This window comes from Octopus sinensis, linkage group LG12 (assembly GCF_006345805.1).
Source record: "Octopus sinensis linkage group LG12, ASM634580v1, whole genome shotgun sequence".
Classification (NCBI taxonomy): Eukaryota; Metazoa; Mollusca; class Cephalopoda; order Octopoda; family Octopodidae; genus Octopus; species Octopus sinensis.
In genome coordinates, this window is record NC_043008.1 from 19703452 (window position 1) to 19729697 (window position 26246).

Sequence of the window (26246 nt, forward strand, 5' to 3'; positions counted from 1 at the left end):
GTGTGTATGTGTGTGTGTGTGTCTACGATTGTATGTTTTTGTAAATTTCTATTTGCCGTATACATGTAACGATATTTCCTTTCTTTTGTTCGTGTTTTCTTAAAGGTCAAAAGCATCTCAGCGCATGCGCTCCTTCTATACGGTGGACCGCGCCAGAGGTTCTTCGCAATCCAAGAGCCAGAGAGGAAGACCGCTGTTTTTCCACAGCCTCTGATGTTTATTCATTTGGTGTGTTTATGTGGGAGATATTATATAACAAAGATCCTTTCTACGAAATAGACAACGAAGAAAAGGTATGTTGGTTTTTAATCATCTTTATTTGAAGACTATCTCAAGGAAAAACATTAGAAAAAGATTCTGTCACAATATTTGAAAAGACATGGGAAGAAGATGAACGGGTGGCTTCAATAAAAGGAATCGTAAGGAAAGCTCATACACACACGATTAAATCAATACTATATGGTATAGATGATATTTTCCATTCCCTCAAGTGAGACAGTCGCTTCATTTGTTTTTGATTATTTCAGGAATTCTACATCGAAAAACTTGCAATGTCCAATTTAGCGCAAGATGATTGATCTGAAATAAATTTGGTATTTTTCGCATGTAAGCACGTCACTGAAGTACTTGATAGATTTTCTTGTTTATCTGTTGGCATTGAAGCATTTTTCAAACTGCTACTGTTTTCAGTTTCCGATATATAATATAACGATAAGAAAAGTTGACAGCAGAAAACGTATAGCATTGGTGAAGGTTTAGTTTTATACATAAAATGACAAATATGATGCTAAGTATTGCCAGTTCGATCACACACCACATTAGATAGGATAAGGTGTCGATGCAAATGAAGTGAAGCTGCAAAAAAGAATTCATCATTCTACTTAGATACCTGTATTTATCTCTAGTTCGAATTTTTCTTAAATTCGTTGACCCCACAGCGAAAATATAGCCACGTGTGGCGATAATGATTATCCCGTTGCAGAATTTACATTGATTATGGAGACAGGGTATTTGGCGGGCGATTTCTCTATTGCTTGGTGATTAACGTGCGTTCATAAAGAATGAAAGGTGATATACGGTTCTCAAACGCTTGTAATATCAGATATACAATAAATTCTTTTGACACCAGGGTTTATAATATGTAAACATATTAATCAAAACAGCTCATTCGAATCCGAATATCTATATAGATATGCAGTTTATATTTCCCTGAATTACACACGTATGACCTTCGAAGTTCCTTTATTGCGAAGAAGGAACTTCGGAATCGCCTTTATGGTAAACACACCAGGCTTCTCGCAAGAATCATTATATCTCATTGATTTAATGTAAAACATAAGTGATTTGAGGAAAAATTCCATCCAGTCCATCTATTTTTATAGGGTAAGCACTGCTCATCACTGCTACAGTGCTGATAAAAAGACCATATCAGAAGTTATATTTTGGCGGATTTCCACAAAGTATTGGCAGACACACACAGCATGGAATTAAGCATCTACCAAAGCTAATAGGATATTGGTGGCGTTTTATCTTGGAACGCATCGCAACGCAACTGATAAAGATATTTATTCTAAATACGCGTCTGACAAATATATATATATAAGATAAGCACACAATAATTAATAAATGAGTATGATAATTAGTTTCTTGTAACCTTCCCTTATAGAGGTCTCCCATTTTTCATATTACGCCCCAATAAATAATTAAATATATATATATAATATATATATATATATATATATATTATATATATATAATATATATATATATATATATACATATGTATATATTTACAACATACACACATGCATATTCATACGCACATACACACATACATATATATATATATATCTATATATATATATATAATATATATATATATGTATACACGCACACACACATACATATATATATATATATATATACATGCATACATATATGCAGACATACATATATACATAGAAACACACACACAAACACACACACATATATATATATATATTAATACATACACACACTTGTATATATATATGAATATATGTATGTATAACAATAACTTATATATATATATATATATATTATATATATATATATATATATATGTGTGTGTGTGTGTGTGTATGTGTGCGTGTGTGTGTGTGTGCGTGTGTGCGTGTGTGTGTATGTGTATGTATAGTCCTTACACATATGAGCAAAGACTCATACACACCTGCATAAGCCTACACAAAAACCCGCATAATACGTACCAATATCGCCTTACTAGCTTTAATCTAGAATGTTGAGACAAAGTCGATTGTTATTACAAGTAAGATGAACTGATTATCGTTCTCTAAACGAAGAAAATTATAAGATATGAGATAAATATCTGGGCGTCAAAATCTCGATATTTTGTTTAAAAAACAATCATTTTGAAAACATGACGCCATGGGAAAATCTAAATGGATAGGTGTGCATTAGAGGTTTTTCATTAACTTACTCTGATACCTAAATTGTATATTGGGGACAAGAAACATATTATGAACTTACAGGTCTTGTCAGACTCATGACTGGTGTGAAATGTAATATTCTTCAGAAGTGTAATATTCTTAAGGTGTAATTGTTTCAACTGCACAGCCGAAAAATATTGCGCTCTGGTTTGACAGAATTTTTGTCTGTTTGTATGTATGTCTGTCTGCGTGTCTGCCTGTCTACTTATGCATCTAATCTAACTATATATATTTATCAAACAATCTCTGTGTCTGCTTTACTGTGTGTGTATGTAAATATATGTGTGTGTGTGAGTGTGTGCGTGTGTGTAAGTGTGTGTATACATACATACATAACACACACACATATATCTATATGTGCATATATATGTATATATATGCATATATATATATATATATATGTATACACGCACACACACATACATATATATATATATATATATATATATATATATACAGATATATATATATATATATATAATATATATATATACATATATATATACATATATATATATATATATATCTATATATATATATATATATACATATATATAATCATATATACAAATGTGTATATGTATGTGTGTACGTTTGTATGCATGTTTGTTCATGCGGTGTATTAAATTACTTTCCGGTAATGTAACAAATTAAATTATAAGGGACACAAATTGTATGATAAGATGTAATTAAAATGCAATTAGATACTAAGTAATCAGGTACAATTAGCAATTAGCAAAGACGGATACCTAAGCGAGTAAAGGTAAATTTGAAAATCAAAGTTGTTTTCATTATAATATAAAATTATATATATACATCGATACAGTTCTGCACACACACACACACCACACACACACACACACACACACACACACACACACAGAGGAACGTAAAACTCAGATTAACATTAGACTCAGATTAACAATTTTTGCAATGTGTTTGCAGGTTTAATAGAAAAGCATATTATTCTAACTTCGGTATTCGAGTTCTATCCGCCCCCTGGTTTTGCATTTATGTGCTTTACATATACATTGCTTAATGAATGTAAAGGCAGCAGGAATCACGTAATAATTTTCATTAGCCTGCAGCTGTTTCGGTTATAAGTACGAGTGCACACAGAGATGAGTTCCTGTGTAAAATCATGTAGCTTCCTCAGAGACATTACACTGTAGTACAATTCGTTAATTAATATTAAGCTCTGAACCTGCCTATGGCTTTACTCAACAACGCATAAATACATGAACATACACACATGTATATGCATGAATGTATTATGCATGTATGTATAGAACACTCGGTAGGTTGGAAATGATTGCAAACCGGTTGAAGGAGTGGAGTTACAACATAAGTAATGGGTAAGAAGGAATATAGAAATGATAGTACTTCGACAAAGATTTGAAAGGGGAAGCTAAATAAATATGCAAGAAATGTTGTGTGAAAACATATCAGTCGCGTAAAATGGCGTATACAGAATGTAAACGATAAATATTTTTTGTAAAAAACAATATATTTTACACTGATACTTTAATTGCAACACAGTAACACACACATACGTGTCCACTAGCACACACGCATGCACAAACAAGTACACACACGCATATATATATATATATATATATATATATATATTTTCATTTACAACTGTTTCACAAAATTATTCCATGCTTTCCGCTAAAAATTCAGATATGGTGTCTGTGAAAGGTAACTAGACTTAACAGACTGCAAAATGTGGCTAGATTCGACAGACAGGGCATTGCACATCTAAGGCATGTTACCGATGCGTAAAGTACAAATTAAAATATGTTATAATTAAACTCATGCTAGATTGTTCGTAACATATGCGACTCCCTCACGGGTATGGTTGGGGGACACTTGGGAAGAGAAGAATTGCTCATGATATCTCTGTTATTTTCATGGAACAATGATCGTAGATATTTTAATTAGCTGCGAGGAAAAATACTGCAATCATAACATCCGGATTAGTTTAGCTAAAATGGCGTTCAATTAAACAGATTCGGAAATATGTTAAGACATGAGACATGTTAAGTTGCCTGAAAATGATGGAAATGATGAAGATGATGATGATGATGATGTTTGTGATAATGATGACGATTATGATGAGGATGATGATTTTGATGATGATGATGGAGATTGTCATGGTTGTGATCGTTAGGACGATCATTTGGACGACTACGACGATGACGGGAACAATCATCGTCACGCGCATGATCGTGGCGGTGGTGGCGGTGAAGTTTATGTTGATGACAGCAACATTACTGATGATGGTAGTTATGATGAAGTCGATGATGATTATGATGATGATGATGATGAAGATGAAGATGATGATGATGATGAGGAGGATGCGTGGAGCATAATGATGATGATGAATGCGATGGAGTTTATGATGATAATCCTGGTGTCGATGATGATGATGATGATGATGATGATGATGATGATGATGATGATGATGATGATGATGATGATGGTGATGATGATGATAATGACAACAAAGACGACAGCAACGGCATCGATGATGGTAAGATATGTAAACGACGATGTGATGATGATGATGATGAAGGAGTGAAAAGGAATGATAATATTTGAGTGATGATCTGCCTGGAAGGATTCTGATTCAGGCGAAGTCTGTTGTAATGATGATGATGATGATGATGATGATGATGATGATGATGATGATGATAATGAAGATAACGTCCGCTGATTCTGAGAATGTGATTATGAAGGTCATGATGCTCACGACGTTTAAGGTGATATTATTCCTGATAACGGTACTGCTACAATATGTTGAAGGGTTATCAAGCTTTATGAGGATGCTCGAACAGTAGCAACAACAACGACGACAAGGAAAATTTATTTTACTTGTTGCCAATAATAATAATAATAATAATAATAATAATAATATATTTATATATTATAATAATATTTATATATTAACCAAAATTAAGTAGATTGACAAATGTATTTTTTGAACCAGTTTAAGACAGACGAGATGTCGAAATACCGTTCACTAGATAACAATGTCACTCTTCTTTTAATTTTGACTTAATAATGATAATAATAACAACAACAACAACAACAATAATAATAATAATAATAATAATAATAATAACAACAACAACAACAGCAATAATAATAATAGTAATAATAATAATAATAATAATAATGATGATAATAATAATGATAATGATAATGATAATAATAATAATGATAATGATAATGATAATAATAATAATAATATAATAATAATAATAATAATAATAATAATAATAAGAAGAAGAAGAAGAAGAAGAAGAAGAGAAGAAGAAGAAGAATTATAATGATAAGAGCACTCAGAGAGCTTAAACCTCCGACAAGGCAACGCCAACGTCCTCTCAACAGTTACCCAGAGATGATTTTTAAAATGAAAATATCTGACATATACTCGACTGCTCTCACAAACGAGAATACTGAGAATGAACCTGACCGCTCTCAACAATTAGGTGAAAAACAAAAACCCGGGAAAATAGTCCAGAATCCTTGTCCGGTACCTGACCGATCCCAGTGGTGGTCATTGAATGTGAAGGTTGGCGTACGAGCTGTATTTGTATTGCTGTGCGTGTGTCGCCTTCAGTGGCAACGGGGACAGTTTTCTCTATGAAACATTTTAAATCTATCCATTGATATAGTGTCTTTACGGCCATTAAGGTCTATAATAAAAATATATATCTGAGCGTGAAAGAAAACGGAAAGGACTTGTATACGGTGGTATTAATGGAGGTTTGACAACATCTTTGCACACAAAAATCTTGCGGCACAAGTTCGCATTCTCCTTACACGAAACTATCAAGCTAAACCTTTTTTTTATGTACTGTACCCATATGTGCATGTATATATACATATAGATGTAGGTATGTACACATATGTTATATGCATATATTTATACATTATATATATATATATATATATATAATATATATATATATATATATATATATATATATATTTATACATTATTTATGTTATATATATATATATATATATACTAGCAGTATCGCCCGGCGTTGCTCGGGTTGTAAGGGAAATAACTATATAAGCATTTTTAGAGAGTTATAGCCAAAAAATAGCAAAGAAAATGCATTAAAAATTGAAATAAAATTAAGGTAATTTTTTTTTAAATCGTTGACACATCGTAGATATTTTTAGAGAGTTGCTTCCCTTATATAAAAGCGAAAAAAATGCATTAAAATGGAAAAATATGATGGTAAATTTTTTTTAAATCGTAGACTCATCGTAGACGCGCGCTAATACCCAGAAGAGCTCGATATGAATCACGACTATAAGATACCCGCTTTTGGTTAAACTGCACCGCAAAATGTGGGAGTAATTACGAATGTAAATCGAAGGGGACAGACACACAACTTCACTCTTATATAAAGATGCTTTTTTTTTCAGTCATAGAGTTAGATTTATGAAGGTCTTCAGTAGAAAATCCTTCGAATTCTGACTCGCTGCTTGATATAATGAAATTCGTATCCATTTTTTGTCAGAATTACAAATTTTGAAAACACAATAGGAACAAATTTCGGAAAAAAATCTCCCATAATTCACGGAATTAAAATTACACTTCGACTTTTTTACAAAACTGTATTTGAAGTGTTTACGAAGTATAATACGTGTTTTCACGAATGTACTAAAGAGATTTACTCTGATATTCTCATTTAAATATGAATAGGTAAATTCGGGCGGTTTGGTAATGAAAGGGTTTATATAAGTGTCGTCTGTTTATACATAAACACTGTTTCATAGTTTCAGTTTAGTCTTCTTCAAATCACTGTCGCTAATTTACTCTCTTCCAAGAACATTTTCACTCACTGTTATCTGTTAGCTTCCCATACATTTTACTCATGTATCTATCAGCGTGATAGACAGAAACAAATATTACATTTACTTTCATTTTATTCGTTGCCCACTGTGTGTGTGCGTTTGCGTGTGGTGTAAACCAGACTAAGAAAAGCATTTGACACACACACCAGAATGCGAGTTTTCTGTAAATTTTGCTTAATTGGAGTTTAAATTTTAAAAACTGGACCTGGCATGACGCGATGCATTGTACTCTTAAAACTGCTAGGTAAATTGTAATTGAAGAAATCCTATATTGTAGATTTGTATAACTCCCAAAGGGAGGCAGATAAAATCTGCCTTTTATAATAAGAGATATGTGTTGTGTGTTTGTGTGTATCAATATTTATGTGTATATATGTATATATTTCCAATTTGTGATTGTGTATCCCCCCAAAATTTGCCCTCTGGTGCTTTACGTCACTCTTAATCGATTATTCCATGCTTTCTCCTAAACATCCAGATATGGTGTCTGTGAAAGGTAACAAGATTTAACAGACTGCAAAATGTGGGTAGCTTCGACAGACAGGACATTGAACATCTAAGGCATGTTACCGATGCGTAAAGTACAAATTAAAATATGTTATAATTAAACTCATGCTAGATTGTTCGTAACATATGCGACTCGCTCACGGGTATGGTTGGGGGACACTTGAGAAGAGAAGAATTGCTCATGATATCTCTGTTATTTTCATGGAACAATGATCGTAGATATTTTAATTAGCTGCGAGGAAAAATACTGTAATCATAACATCCGGATTAGCTTAGCTAAAATGGCGAACAATTAAGCAGATTCGGAAATATGTTGAGACATGAGACATGTTAAGTTGCCTGAAAATGATGGAAATGATGGAATTGATGAAAATGATGATGATGATGATGTTTGTGATAATGTTGACGATTATGATGAGGATGATGATGTTGATTATGATGATGGAGATTGTGATGGTTGTGATTGTTAGGACTATCATTTGGACGACTACGACGATGACGGGGATAATCATCATCGCGCGCATGATCGTGGTGTTGGTGGTGGTGGCGGTGGCGGTGGTGGTGGTGAAGATTATGATGATGACAGCAACGTTACTGATGATGGTAGTTATGATGAAGTCGGTGATGATGATGATGATGATGAGTGTGCGTGGAGCATAATGATGATGATGAATGCAATGGAGGTTATGAGGATAATGCTGGTGTTGATGATGATGATGATGATGATGATGATGATGATGATAGTAATAACTACGACAAAGACGATAGCAACGCGAAAATACGGCAGATAAAAAGTATAGACTGAAAGTGAGGACAGGCTCGAGAGAAGTGTCCACATTGTTGCCCGTTGGTCAGTCCGTGATCCTACAGAATATAAAACCAGTTATGATCGAGTTGGGCAATATATTTAGTAGAGCGTACGCTGTCACTGTTATTTCCCGCGCCATAAGAACTGGTATGAACACAATCTACAGTCAGTCACTGAGGGAGACAGTGTTACCGCACTATGGGATTATGGGATACATACAAGCAGGCAAATAAATACTAACACGTTAGACATCGTCATCATAACCGTAAGACAAAATAACATGCCTGTTAATGGATATGACATTGCCTACTGATACAAACAACTCAGCAAAAGAATTTGAAAACTGTCGATATACCACGGTTTTGAGATTGAGGTTATTAGGATGTGGCAATTAACCAACAAATCCATGTCTATTGCTGTGGGTGTCCTCGGAATGTTCATGAAAGTTAATCAACTTACGAGGTTCAAAAGATTGTGCTGACATCACCCGCTCACCATCTCAGGAAGTTTCTCTCCATCTGATGTATACATGCTTTACATTTCTGGTGGAGTCCTGCAGGGAAGATGCAATGATATGAAAATGATACAAGTGAGCAAAAACAATAAAAACAAGAACAACCGCTGCAACGATGATAATATTAATAACGATAATAATAATAAGGTAGTGAAAACATGAGATAATAATAAGACTACTGAATAGTAATAATAATAATAATGATAATAATAATAATAATAATAATAATAATAATAATAATAATAATAATAATAATAATAATAATATACTAGGCAGTGGCTCTCATGGCTTCTCATCTTAACTGATTGGAAGTGTCATCATATACATTGTTTTGTCTTGGTATAAAAGATGGGCTACAGCAAATATTCTGCTCAATACCACAGATTTACTTGTCAGTTGTTTGACATTAACCAATTGAGCATGTCCCTTAGTGGTTGACTATATGTGCATCTCTGATGATGAGCAGAAGTAGTCAGGGAGCATCATAGCCATGTGCTGAGAGAAATTCTTTGGGGTTTGAATAATTCCCCTCTAAAAACATGGGTGTTTCGTTCAACATCCTTAAACAACCCTTATTCAGGGACCTTTTGAGCGGGATGGGCTACTTGACCAGAATAAAATTCTAACTGGGCCCCACCTGCAAGGTCATGTGCTGTTTATCTTGATATGAGATCACCATGTCGCGCATACATGGTTGTGATGCATGTGCCTAGTGTACCCTTATCATAGGGGTAGTCATGATGGGTATACTCGGCTTCGTATATTTTACCTCATTGTCACTTTCATGGCATTCACTGCTCTCTCACTCAATAATAATAATAATAATAATAATAATAATAATAATGATAATAATAATAATAATAATAATAATAATAATAACAATATGGTTTCTTAAGCATTTACTAGTACAACACTAAGTAGAGAACCAAATATATGGCACCCTAGGCATAACGCCAACATGAAATTCTAACTTGTTTCTTGAGGTCTCTGGGTGAAATTTTGGATTTGTTAATCCCTAATGAGGATATGGCATCCTTGACTTGACTAAATATATATATATATATATATATTATATATATATATATATATATATATATATATAAAATATTATTTGAGACAAAACCACTATTTTGCAAAACAAACAAGGAAAGACTTAATCAATACATAAAATTTAATAAATAGACTATTTATTAAATTTTATGTATTGATTAAGTCTTTCCTTGTTTGTTTTGCAAAATAGTGGTTTGTCTCAAATAATATTTTATAATATTTTACTATAAATTGGATTTAATCCTAAATCTGATTTTTTTTCCCTGTAAATTTGGATATATTCCCTAATATTTATATTATTATATATATATATATTATATATATATATATATATATATATATATTCTTTTACTTGCTTCAGGCATTTGACTGCGGCCATGCTGAGGCACAGCCTTAAGTCAAAAAAATCGACCTCAGGACTTATTCTTTATAGGTCCAGTACTTATTCTGTCGGTTTCTTTTGCCGAGCCGCTAAATTGGGAAGTGATCGCTGGGAAGCTGTGGTGGTGGTGGTGGTGGTGGTGATGGTGGGGACAAACACAGATACAGAAATACATATATACATACATGCATATATATATATATATATATATATATATATATATATATATATATATATACATATTTATGCGTTTTTGTGTGCGAGTGTATTTGTATACGTCGGACTTCCTGCACTTTCCGTCTACTAAATCCAGTATAAGTCTCTGGTCGACCCAAGGCCATAGTAGAAGACACATGCTCCATTTGCCACTGAACTCGGAGCCATGTGGCTGGCAAGCAAGCTTCTTACAACACAGCCACTCCTTATATATATATGTTTGTGTATTTATATATATATATGTATGTATATATATATATATATATATATATATATATATATATATATATACACACACATATATATATATAAGGAATGGCTGTGTTGTAAGATGCATATATATATATGCGCGCGCGTGTGTGTGTGTATGTAAGGAATAATGAAGATGATGATAGTAGTCGTAGTTGTAGCAGTAGCAGTAATAGTTGTGATGATATCAATACCGATGCGATAAATTGCATAAAGTTGATGTCAATGATATATAGTGATGTCGGTGTTGAAGACAACAAAATGGCGAATATGATGGTTTTAAAGATAACTAGGATAAAGTGGATTTGAAGGAAGAAGATCGGAATAATATTGATCCAAATCATGATTGGGAATCTCTTACATACATATAACATACTGCTTGCACACACACGCATACACACACAAGCATTTATACGTGCGTATGTATATATATATATATATATATTATATATATATATATATATATTCATATATGCATTGTCTTCATTGCATATATATATATATATATATATATGAGTGTGTGTGTGTGTGTGTGTGTGTGTATGTATATATGTGTATGTATATGCTTGTCTGTCTGTGTTTGTCACCCCCAACATCGCTTGACAACCAGTGCTGGTATGTTTACGTCTCCGTAACTGAGCGGTTCGGCAAAAGAATATGATAGATTAAGTGCGACGCTTACAAAGTATACGTCCTGGGGTAGATTTGCTCGACTAAAGGTGGTGCTCCAGCATGACCACAGTCAAATGGCTGAAACAAGTAAAAGGGTAAAGAGTAAAAGAGTATTCCACTGCAGTTAATAGTATAAATCAGAATAAAAACCACCCTTATTGTAGATAATACAGAGGCAAAATTGATCAGTACACTCCTTGTTACAGACCTTATATACGAACCCTGTACGTAAATACAAACACCTGTACTTCACCCGAAATTATACAGCATATAACTAATATTGTTAGCAGACACCTTTCGGAATTATCCTCAGGTATCGTCCAGAAGACCCATTTTATTTTACAATAAAGCGTTAGAGAGAGGCGGTATTAGCAAATTAGCTACATAGAGGCCAAGTACATTAGACTTGGTAGCAAAGTGGTCTCTTCTTTGAGAGAGATGGCGAACTAATTATATGTACAAATCAACCGAAGACGATAGCTAATTTACTTCTAATTTGTTATCCTTTATCTGTAACCAAGAATTGAACAATCATATTCGCTACCAAAAATTTTTAATGGCCTGACATTCTGTTTTTCTTTGCATATGCAGTATTACATGTTTCAATGTTTTCTTACCAGAGTACGAACTGAGCCTTTATTTTACTTTACCAACACGCGAACTGCAACCTGTTCATGCTGACCAATAAAATGCTTTGTGTATCCTGGGTTCGAGCTTTCAATATTTGATTGGTATCTCATAGGTATGAATTCAGAATGTTGGAAACCATATACGGACATGGAGTAGTTGATCCAAACCTGTTATAACGTATCTTGTTATAACGTATATCGTTATAACGATATTGTGATATCATCAATACTTTTTAACAACACAGTGGTTTGTTCGTTCCTTCTTCCGTCAAAAGCACCAACTTTTTAAAAAGTGTCTGTGGGAGCTTAGTGAGATTAATTTCAGCACGATTATAAGAAATTTATGAATAATGCTGATTATGGTGGGCATACAGTCGTCCTATTGTCTCTATTTTTATTATTTTATTTTGCACCAGATTTTCGATGGATTGGCAAGACTGGTTAGTATCAGATACTGAAATACTGTTATTATCAAAAATATTCATATGTTAATAAATATGGCGCGGGCCCATGTGTTTGAAGGTGCATAGCCTTGAGGTTAGGGACACATACTCACGATCTCTAGATCGTGGGCTCGAATTCTTGACTGAGAGGCGCGTGGCCTTCTTGGGCAAAGCACTTCCATTGACTGGACTCCAGTCCACTCAGCTATAAATGGATCACTCTGAGGCGGAGTATCTCCATATCGGTGGTGGAGAGGAGGACTGTTGTCTTGCTATCCCTAACCAGCGCGGTGGCATCATTTGATAGCTAAATCGAAGCAAAACACATTGTGACCAGTGATATTTAACAACATGCGATAGTATGATGGATCACGCGATCACGTAGTATATATATCATACACTAGTAGTATAGTCCGGCGTTGCCCGGGATTAAGCGTACATTTTACTACTATGTTAGAGAATTTTACCTATTATTTCTACCAATGTATGTTTTTCTAACACCCTAGTCGCATTTAGTGACAATTATAGTTTTCGTTTTTGGTTAAACACTACAAACTTCTGTGTCTATCTTAATTATACATACATACATTTTTACGTATGTACTTATGTATATATGTATATATGTATGTATGCATGTATGTATGTATGTATGTATGTATGTATGTATATATCGTTAAAATATAAAATAGACAGCGGTTTTCAATTTATATATATATATATATATATATATATAATGTGTGTGTAATACACATATGTATGCATATGTGTGTTGTGAAGTTGATGACCATGATTTCAGTCAAATTGTAGAAACACTTGGTGCGATTTAATCACATGTATTGTTATATACCAGTTATAATCCCGAGTCTATGCCAGGTATCGTAGGACACATATTTATTAAGGCAGAATCGGTTCGAAATATGGTTGTGTATAACTGAATGTCCGTGCTACGAAACCTCAAGACGGAGCGAACTAAAGTTCAAGAGCACATACCGAGCGGCCCATTAACTTACCTGCCTTGTTTGTGTGGGGTTGGTTTGTAATAGCAAAACAACATCGACGCCAGTGCTGAACTGGTGCTAATTTTATCGCGTCCGAAAAGATGAAATCGAAGTGGACCTCAGCGGATTTGTACTCAGAGCGTAAGACGGGCGGAATGTCGCTAATCATTTTTCGCGGCGCAGTATCGATTCTCTAGCTCGTCATCTTCAAGGGAAGTGTATCATGTTATATAATCTTGCATATTTGAACTACTTTTTTGGATTATCAATAGGCGCTTTTTAAGAAGCTAATGTTACAAATATAAAATCACAATCTTCTGAGAGATACACTACGTTTCGACACAGATATTTCCCGACATATTTTATTGTCAATAATTCAGAATGTAATGTTCACATGTGTAATGTGATTCATACACATGGCTACATGTAATTTTCTTTTCGATACTAAACGTCTACATTAAGACTTCGTATGTCTTTGAACTAAGCGACGGTTAACACGAAAGTAACATCGAATTTACTTGTGCTGATATATATATGTATGGTGGCAATATATTTTCTCTGATCGTTACCGAATTGTGTTTCATACTGAAAACATTGCATGCCATACCTGAAGCTAGCAACCAAATAACCAATGACAGATATCGTGCTGTAATTAAATGGACGAGCATCAAACAGAGGCTTTGCATTTTTAGTCGGATTCTATAGTAATATTTTCCTGGGTAATTTGGCAGCATATCTATGCGCAATATTTTGCAGTTTCGTAAATGTTTCTCTCTTAGGTGTTTGTGAAGGGTCATAGACAAATGATTGCTTCCCTCCCGACCCCACAACTTTCTGCTTTCGCTTTTGAATGCTTATACTTTGAGGTGTTTTCAGATTGACCTTCAAATGGTCTTCAAATGATGTTTAGACTGCTGTTCAGCTTCTACCTTCCACCCGGGTATAGTATCAATATCAACGTTCCAGATGTTTTTGTTCATGCCAAGCACATATGCGTTTTATTACTAAAACAGCAGATTTCTTACATAGATCAGCAAAGAGTTAAATGTAGATTAGTTTACTAATATTTCATCAATTCATATCCTGTTGCAGTATACTTATCCGACAGTATACCACAGTATTCGTGTTATATTTTATGAGGACGTGTGAAGCAGAGGCTTTTGACGAAAATATCGTTGCTTAAGAAGTAATGTTTTTTTTTTCTTGCATTTCACTGGCAAACGAAATGACAAAAGATTTAGTGACATTACAATCAGAAAGACGAACATGTGATTACTAAAAATAATAGTAACGCCGGAAATATAAGACGTGCTTTCATTCGTAAGGGTGTAAGCTTTCAGTGACAGGGTCGAGATGGTTGATCTGCTCCTACTGATAATACCAAGGGTAGCAAGTAGGTCAGCTAATATTTTGTACAAGAGGGTGGGTGGTAATGAAATCTAATGATGTTTCCTCTCACGCCATGCCCGGCTCATAGGACCGGTTTCCTGGTTTTCTTGGCGTATAGGTTCCCCACCTGGACAGGACGCCGGTCCGTCGCAAGTGAGCTGCAAGATGCAGGAGGAAAGAGTGAGAGAAAGTTGTGGCGAAAGAGCCAACAGAAGTTTACCATTACTTTCTGCCGGAGCCGAGTGGAACTTAAGTGTTTCGCTCATAAACACACCCATCGCCCGGTCTGAGATTCGAACCTGCGATTCCTCGACCGCGAGTCCGCTGCTCTAACCACTAGGCCATGTGCCTCCACGATGAAGTCTAATGCTTTCCCATAATAAACTCACAATGTAACTTTTCTATGATGAACCAACAATGTAACGTGTGATCGTGTATATTTGTTCTACTTTCAATTATAAGGATGAGAACATGTGGTTATAAATTGATTTTTATCTTTTCGTTGTGCAATTATTGATGGCAGTAGGCCTTCTGTACAAGATGGCGTGGAGAAAATGAATTAGTTTTCAACAACCAACACGTAACGTATCAAGTGTCATGCGATATATATGATCAACTTTAATTGATTGACTTGCGCTCAAAGTATTTTGGCAAGTTAGTGAGTAACAGAATCAAATGCATTTTGTTTCTATAGTCAAGGCATAGGGAAACACATTTTTAGGGGAGATTGTCTACTTAAGGCTGAAAACTGTCTGTATTGATCGCAAATTGTTGGCCGCGTGGTTAAGAAGGACGGTTTTGAAACCGCGATGTGTCGAGCTCAGCAACACTGAGCGGTAGCTTATGTGTCATCTACTTTAGCACCGGGTCTACCAATGCCTCCTGAGTGAATATGGTTGACGGAAACTGTGTGTAAACCCGTGGTATACATATATGGTAACATACGTACGTAATACATACATGCACACAGACACATATGCGTCATACACACATGCACATGTGTTCGACTGCCCGCAGCTTAGTATCCGGTGTGGTATGTTTATGTCCCCGTAACTTAGCCGTTAGGCCCAACAAATACAGGTAAAATAAGTGCCAGACTTAAAAATGTAATATATTCGATATATTCAATTAAAACCCTTGAAGGTCGTGCCCCAGCATAGCTGGAGTCCAATGACTGAAGCACTTAAAATATAAATGAAAGAAGACATTTCAACCTTATGAACCACATCCTCCTCATCTACTCACTAAATTGTTGAATAGACTCCAGTACAGGATTCTTTCAGAGACTTAGTGTAAATAGTTTACATAATGTTTTGTAAGAAATAATCCGGCAGTTATCTGACAACTTAATACTCACTAAAATATACTTCCCTATAAAGCTAAACCTATTTGATACGCGGATTTCACTTTTTGTAGTAATTTTAAAATACCCCGTGAATGTCTTTCTGAGAAAGGCCTACGTATGTAGGCGTATTTAAAAAGTTTGACTTCCTATGATGTCTTCACAGTTTTCCGTTTTGAGATAATATCTTAGTTGATATATTCTAATGCTTTATTTTCCTTTTGAAATCATATTCATTTCCGTCAGCCATGATGCGTAATGTATCGTATGTAAACATTTAAGATCTTCCTCGCGTGGGTGTGTGCAATTATGTGTGTGCATTAATAAATATATAAATATTGTATGTGATTTTCTGGTACTGCTCTATCAATGTTTAGTTGTAATTCCACTGAGAGACTACCACCAAAAGAAATTGTGAGAGGAATGGACGTATGTTGTTCATATATGCGGTTTTATATATATATATATATATATAAAGGAAAAAAAGGAGCACTCTGTCGGTTACAACGACGAGGTGTCTCAGCTGATACGATCCACGGAACAGCCTGCTCGTGAAATTAACGTGCAAGTGACTGAGCAATCCACAAACAGACGCACCTCTGACGGAGTTCTCAGGGAGATTCAGCGTGACACAGAGTGTGACAAAGCCGGCCCTTTGAAATATAGGTACAACTCTTTCTTGTCAGCTGAGTGGACTGGAACAACCTGAAATAAAGTATCTGGTTTAAGGACACAACGCGTTGTCGGGAATCGAACTCATGACCTTACAATCGTGAGACGAATGTCCTAACCACTAAGCCACGCGCCTTCACAATGAATATACAGTGAATCCTCGCCATATCGCAGTTCACCTGTCACGGTTCCCCCTTCGCACACTTAGTACATCACGAATTTTTCTGGCTAGTATATGTAAATTTATATCGGGGACTTCTCAGTGTATTGCGGGATTCTACGGACGATAGGTACACGTATTTTTTTAGATTTTAATTATTTCTGCGGGAGGTTTTGGAACGTAAGACCCGCGATAGGCGAGGGATTACTGTATATATTCTCTCTCTCTCTCCCTCTCTTCCTGTCTATTTGTATCTCTGTTTATCTCTCTCTCTCTCTCTCTCTCTCTCTCTTTCTCTCTCTCTCTGTATATATACATATATGCTAGGGCGCCTCCTTAAAATGCTCTAGTGGGAGAGATAGAAAGCAATACTCAGAGTTTCGGATGGCCTGGCTGAAGTCTGCTCCGGCACCTTATCAGTTATTAAGACAAACTGATGAGATGCCGGAACAGATTTCAGCCCCGGAATCCGATACTCTGAGTTTTATTATGACAAGCAACTAATTGTCACATATTATATATATACATCGTATAAGATGGCTTGCTCAAGAATACAACATACAGCCTGTCCCGAATCGAACCCACTATCTTACGATAGTAAGCCTGACACTCGAACCGCTGAGTCTTGAGCCTTCTTATACATATATACATGCAAACATACATGCATGCAAACATACATCCATGCAACATACATACATGCGTGCAAACATACACGCATAACGACATACATAGATACATGCATAACGACGTACATAGATACATGCATAACGACGTACATAGATATATTAATGCATACATACATTCATACATACAGGGCCCTGGGATATGTAACACACTGCCTAAATGTCAATCTTAAGAAATTAGGCTTCTCGGGACCCGAAATGAGAAAGCTGATTCGAATCCAATCCATTACTGGAGCCATAAAAATCTGTAAAACTTTCCAGAAGTTTTTTGTCTAACTATAAATGAACATATCTAGATATACAACTATGTGCATGAGAATACATACATAAAACAAAACATCCATCCATCCAACCATCAATAGATATTTACATACATACATACATACATACATACATACATACATACATACATACATACATACATACATACATACGTACGTACTTACGTACATACATACATACATACATACATACATACATACATACATACATACATTCAAAAATAACCTATTGATGTTGTTGAAATTCCAATGAAGGGGCCTTGGATCTAGGTTAGAAACCGGATCTTTATCTATTGGCAAGAAATCTTGAAATAAAACTGAATAATGGCATACATACTAATATTAATATATATAGGCGTATGCATGTATGCACTGCATGTGTGTATGTGAGAGTGTATGTCAGCGGAGCAAGCACACACATACACACACTCACACAAACATACACCTACATCCCCACATACATACATACATACATACATACATACATACATACATACATACGTATATATATATACATACGTATATATATAAATATATATATATGTATGTATATATATATACATATGTACAAGGTCGACAGTTCTCGGTTTGATATGTCGGCGATTACATTTTTATCTTGCACGAGTGCATTCTAGCAACATAATATTTTCCAAGCGATTATTCAAATATTGTTTCTTGTAACCATTTTGATTCTTGTTTCGTCTCACCGGAGCCAAAAACCTCGACAAATACGACAGTAGGAAACAATAAAAGCAACCAAACAATCAAAATAATTATATCGATCAGTAGACACAGGATATAGAGACATATTGTCTCCAAGAGTAAGTATCATTCGTGTTACGTTTTTTGTCGCACGAAAAAGTGGGATAAATAACAAAGGACAGTTTATATTAAAACACACGATTGATTTATTGATTGGTTATTAGTAGTATAACGTGTGGTTTCTGTTTTTTTATTGTAGGTATTAATAAGTATATTGAAGAATGTTAGACCAGGACTAAAGGATTCTGTGGAATACCAACCGGAATATAAAGAGCTTTTACAATATTGCTGGAATCAGGATCCTCAGAAACGGCCGAAGTTCAAAGAGGTAAATATTTATAAATACACATTTAGACATTTATACGCTCGCACGCACACACACACGCACGCACACACACACATACACACACACACACACACACACACACACACACACACACACACACACACACACACACACACACACACACACACACACACACAACACACACACACACAAATAAAAAACAGTTTTATATATTTTATGATTTCGATTAGAACATAGGTACAGGAATAAACACTGGTCATAACCCACTACACGTGTGCTTTATGGTAAAATCTCAGGGAAGTACGGAGCGTAACATAAAAAGAGGACTAACTTACATACATACATACATACATACACACATACATACATACATACATGCATACATTCATACATACATGCATATATACATACATACATACATACACACATACACAGATTCATACATACATGCATACATACATACATACACACATTCATACATACATACATACCCACATTCATACATACATACATTCATACATACACACATTCATACATATATACATACATACATTCATACACGCATACATACATGCATACATACATACATACATACACACATACATGCATAGATACATAATACATACACGCATACACAGATTCATACATATATACATACATACATACATACATACATACATACATACATACATACATACACACATTTAGAACTTAATACAGGTATTTGCTACGGCAAAGTGTCAGGAAAGTCATTTCATAATGTTGGACTGTTTATCCCAACACATTTTTCCTCTTTTATTTCCTTTTTTTCATTCTCACTCTATTTCTGCCAAAGTGCGTGGGCTCGAAATGTCAAAGACTTTATCATTTTCCCCGAGCGTTAAACTAATGCACCTCCATGTTGAACCCCGACTTGCCTTCGTCTTTTGTTTTCACTATACACATAACCATATACATAAATACACACATGCATATGTATATATATATATGTGTGTGTGTATGTATGTATTATATATATATGTGTGTGTATGTAAGTATCTATCTATATCTCTATACACACACACACACACACACACACACATATATATATATATATATATATATATATATATGTTTGTATGAGTATGTGTATGTGTAATTGTGTGTCTGTATCTTTCCCTCCAACATCTCTCGACAATCGATGCTAGTGTCTTTACGTCCCGATAATTTGGCAAAGGCGGTGTTGCAGCAGGGCTGCATCAAATAAAGGAATATATAATGATTATATACGTATATATGGTGATTAGACGTGAGGGCTGACAGTACAGAACACTAACCGCCGATCGTATATGCCAATAGTTAGTAGTGTTCGTCAGAATATAATGCAACCAAATTCTGAAAGACCGAACTACCTCACAGATTTGAATTCAAATATTACCTGTTGGGAAGGACATTCGTTGCAGTAATTGTAAATTATCTTTGAAATCTCATTGAAAATAAAACGCCTTCATCATAAGCCCTGGGTATGGAGAAAAATTTCAATGTTGGATATAAGCTTTCATACAAATGTTAAGTTAGATTCGACCTGTCGGCTGGCTAAATATTTCTATCCGGTTGATTTATGCCTTCAGTGTAGTCCACACTAATACAAAAACTGCTCTTATCTCTCATGGACAGTCGTCTTTCACGTTTGATTGAGTCATAATTATACACATTACACATACGATTTTGCTACCCAGAATACTTAATGTAGTTAATGCATTCTAAGTGAATCAGAGCTATAATGTATCGTAAAATTAACTCAATATATAGAAAGAAAATGAATGAGATATGTGCCATAAGAAATGACCTATGCTAAATCGATAACAGGCTTTCATGTCTTTCATATAGGGTCTCATCTATTTCGCAAACATACAGTCGATAGGTACATACATGCAAGTATAAATGCACATTAACTCGTATCATATCATTAACTCTGTAAAATGTTTATAACTGTGTATAGTTTTCTCACGAATTTTTTGCCAGTGCACAAATAGGACCAGCCAACAAGGATATGTCAATGAATGAATTAATTTGAACGAATATCAGAGGTAATTGAAGATGAACATAGAAGAAACCTTTAATGTGTTTTATAATCTTTACATTGATGTGCTAAATACATAGTAGAAAGATATGTCTATATTAATATATACTTAAATACACGTATATATTGTTAATAGAGTGATGTAGCCCAAATGTTGGAGCTCTAGCTGTCAATGTGTAGTTTTTTCTTTAGAAATAAATCATTCAATTATTCCTAGTATCTTGTGAATGTAAACAGCCTTATGAATGTTTCTCAGAAATAACAACTTAGAATCGAGAAATGTAAAAAGATTTTGACAGGACTAGTATTTGTGTTTTATTGGGAAAATCATTACCGAACTATGCTAATTTGAACGAGTTTCTATGTTTGCCGACAATGATAATGACTGGCATTTCTTGCTGAGAGAATATATTTTAATAACATTTATGGTGTTACAAATAATATAGATCTGAGATCACAAAGTTTAGCTAATCAAACGGAACCACGTTATTTCGTGCATGAAAGGTGGTGAGCTGTCAGAATCATTAGCACGCCGGGCAGAAGGTTTAGTGGTATTTCGTCTGCCGCTACGCTCTGAGTTCAAATTCTGCCGAGGTCGACTTTGCCTTTCATCCTTTCGGAGTCGATTAAATAAGTACCAGTTACGCACTGGGGTCGATATAATCGACTTAATCCGTCTGTCCGTCCTTGTTTGTCCCCTCTATGTTTAGCCCCTTTTGGGTAGTAAAGAAATAAGTATTTCGTCTGCCACTACGTTCTGAGTTCAAATTCCGCCGAGGTCGACTTTGCCTTTCATCCTTTCGGGGTCGATAAGTTAAGTACCATTTGAGTACTGGGGTCGATGTAATCGACTATCCTTCGCCCCCAAATGTCAGGCCTTGTGCCTGAATGATATAACTCTGTTAGGAAAATATCTTAGAGAGACGATAACTGATCAAGTTAAAATAATCCAGACTAAGACAATAAATTCTTAGCTGCAATATTCGTTATGGTTGGATATCTCAAGTTCAATAAATAATTAAGAGGAATTTATCTTCAATAATGTAGAATGAATTAGCTTCAGATGTTGTTCTACTCGTTTTCCAATATTACTTGAACCTGACGCTTACTCATTTAATTGTGGAAGAACGAGCAGCTTCACATGCGATCTCACACTTATTTTAAAATAAATGAAATTGGGAAATTGAAAATCACTCTTGACACCCGTATATTTAGAAATTCATGAATTTCTGAATATCCTTCATTACATAATCTAACTTTATTCTCCGTAAACATTTCCATTTACAATAATCTTACAAATAGAATATTATATGAATGATTTCTAGATTAGTGTACAACAATTCATATTCCTCTGCTTATAAATGGATTGTTGTACAATCAATATTATTGGCAAGATATAATAAATTTTAAGAAACACACAAAAGCCGTTCGAATCACTTCAACATTTCAGTTTAATTTATCAAAATATTTTCGTCGCTAAAATCCGCGACCTGTTCACTGACAAAAATCCGTGCTGCATCTTGACAAATTAAACTTAAATGTTGAAGTGATTCGAACGGCTTTTGTGTGTTTCTTAAATGGCTTACAAACACCTTCCACGCTGCAATTGTTTTCGTTCCAGCACACGATCTCAGATCAAATCACTTGCTATTATCCGTAATAATAAAGTTTAAAATTGCTATATAGGCCCTGTGGATTTTGAAATGTTTGTAATAATTGTAAGAAATAAAATCATGAATTTTACTTAAATTTAATCTATCCCCTAACATTATGCTTGCAATGGATGCCTTTAGCAGAATCCGTATAACTTATTCCTGCAAGGGTCAGACTGTTCTCACATACCAGGTAGGTATAATGCTCGAATGATTATAGAATCCTCCATTTTTCGAATTCCATAAGAGGGACTATTATAAAACTGTGATACGCATTTGTAAATAAAGTAGGGTCTATATCTTTGGGTTCCCAATATGTGATGTCTTTTAATTCACGTTGAGATCTTGTGATACATCTATATTTCAGCCTTGGCCTTTGTCCAGAATCAGAAAAGTAAGTCCGTATTAAGAGCTGCATATTATTTTAGAATATGTTCAGTCGAACTGAAACAATGCCAGCCATGGTGTTTTGCGGGTTAATGTTGTACAAAACTACTTATTATGAATCAACAATTCGATATACAAGATATTTATAGCGATCTTTACGGTATCATATTAAACCCGTGTGTGTCACAAATATACTTAGCTACTACGCTGTTTCGCAGACATATTTGTTTGCCTTCACAATATACTAAAACAAAAAAACAACCTCAGTGTTAATCAAATAGATATTTCTATAACTGTCACTCGATGTGGGGAATATATGAAATTAAAATTGGAATAATAGAGACGAATAATAGCATATTAGAAAGTGCACATCTTTCAATTATAATTTTCTATGGAGTACAATGTGAAATAAAGACATAAGTCACCACTATAATGAAATACGGATGTAGAATCTAAAGCGCCATTGTCGTTAACTGTGTTCATGACATGGTAATACCGGGTTTTCAGTCTCCTATTGCGTATGTGATAACCGAAAGAAAAAAGATAAATCACGTTATTAATATCTAAACTACGTCTTTATTGTTTATATGACAGCAGGACACCGTCTAATACTAAACATAGTGATGCAAAAAGAAATTGCAAAACCACTTCCAACTGAATATTATACTTCAAAAAGTATGAATGATTAACTGAGATATAGAATTTGCCAAACAATAAATTGTTTTTATTTTTTATGCGATGCACTAATATCAACAAGACATAAAGACAAAACCGTGTACTTTATAATCGTGATGAAAGTCTGTGCATATAATTTAAATCTTTGGCATTTGAATAATTCAGGAATTCGTAGACAAAAGTCATGATATGTATTAGACGTATGTGACAAGATTCGATATATTCCTCCTTTACTAAATATACGGCCCTTCGTAGGTATTGAACTACATTTTAGTGTCCAAGTGCTATGTCTGAAGATCAAGTTGAACCAAAATTCAGCGCAGAGAAACGAAATATTAATTTTATAAAATTGATTTTAATGAGCAGGAATAGAAATGGAAGGACTTATTTTAAGAAATCTCAAATCTGATTGGGTATATACTTTATCGTTCTCTTTGAGTGATATTTTCGTAAACTATGAATCATGATGAGCTATATTTCCTATCAATCGCCATGATAGATCGTTAGCCACTACACACATTTTTCTCTCTCCTTGTTTCTCTCCTTGTTTTTTTCTGTGTCCCTTTCTGTAGAAGAGCGTAGACTCGAAACGTAAAAGGCTTTTTTCTATTCCTGAGCGTTATACTAATACATCTCTTTATTGTCCACACCACCTGTCTTCTTCTTTTGTTTTTTTCGTAAAAATCTCCCTATATTTCCTATCACTCTCTTTGAAATAACACATCTACATATGTTATCTCTATGACTGACTTCCTAAAAATAAAAAAATCATATTACTTAATTATCTTTGTAAATGTATTATTACAGGTTGTGACGAAATGCAAGGATATTCTGAATCATTCAAGGAATTACCAAAAGTCAGTTCGTCGTAGACACGAAAGCATGAGAGAAAGCAATACATCTAGCGAAGGTATATAATGGACACATCCACATTGCTCAACAGTGTAATAATATACGGAATCTACGAATCAAGGAAAAGTATAACGAACAACTTGAAACGAATCTAAAACCCGGTTGGCTTCTCTCAACATAAATCTCTGATTGTTTTAAATCAAAACTTGATCGATACATTATTTTTGAAAATAATTTCTTTTATAGGAATCAGTTTAATTCTGCAGGGCAGTAGATATCGAGATGTATATTTCTGCTACTGGTAATTCTTCTAACCCACCTGGGAATCATGGGCGCGAACGATTCATTGCCCTGATTCACGTTCACAATATATTGGTATATTGATTCGAAAGGTGCCAGTGTAAGGTAAATAATCAGGAAATCTATTATTTTAATCAAAGTATCCCTTCGTCTGAGTTGGTGTCTTCAACAAGAAATGTGTAGTGCTGTGAATTACACCGAGGATATGTTTGTGTTCACTGCTCACAAGGATTGTTGAAATGTATACCAGTAATATGCTTAAACCAGTCAAATGAAGCCTACAATACCCGCTGAAAAATTGGCTCTTTGCAGAGATGAAGGCAATTTTTATTGTGAAAAAAAAAACTATCCCTATTGACCACTGACATGAAGGTTTATTATATTTTATATGCATTGCCACTATGTGAACTCATTAAATACTTCATTTATTTACGACACTTATACCCTTGGAAAATATTTTATTGTTACAACATCTACAATAGAGAAATATATATTTCTGTTATTTATTCTAACAACGTAAACGGATATATCTACATTTGGTGTCATCATGACATGCATGCCTTTCAACATACAATACTATTTTGCTTAAAAAGTCTGGTATAGAAAACTAGAACATCAAACAATATAAAATATCCAAGGAATTATGAGAAACAAAAATAAAAACAAGAAAAAAGAGTAAATTGTAATTTAATTTTGTGCTTTTATGAAGAATCATAAAATCATAAACAAATTCCACGTTACGACATTTCGGGCATTGGACCCTCTTCGAGAAAAGGTAAGGCGAGTGTATAAAGGAACGACACACTAAATCAATATTACGGTGCTATAGGAACTGAAAAATGTTGATCTGGATAAATTGGCTTTAGTTTTAAAGTGAAGATATAAAT

General features: G+C 34.4%; 1 protein-coding gene across 1 annotated transcript in view; it reads left to right on the forward strand.

The window, feature by feature from the left end:
• LOC115217824 (probable serine/threonine-protein kinase drkC) overlaps positions 1 to 25958 on the forward strand; it is a 171558-nt gene extending 145600 nt beyond the window's left edge. The window contains exons 12-14 of the mRNA XM_029787505.2: positions 106 to 293; positions 19324 to 19452; positions 25015 to 25958. Coding sequence (XP_029643365.1) covers positions 106 to 293; positions 19324 to 19452; positions 25015 to 25125 — 428 coding nt within the window. The 3' untranslated portion in view covers positions 25126 to 25958. The remainder of the gene's footprint in view (positions 1 to 105; positions 294 to 19323; positions 19453 to 25014) is intronic.
• Positions 25959 to 26246: the final 288 nt, after the last annotated feature.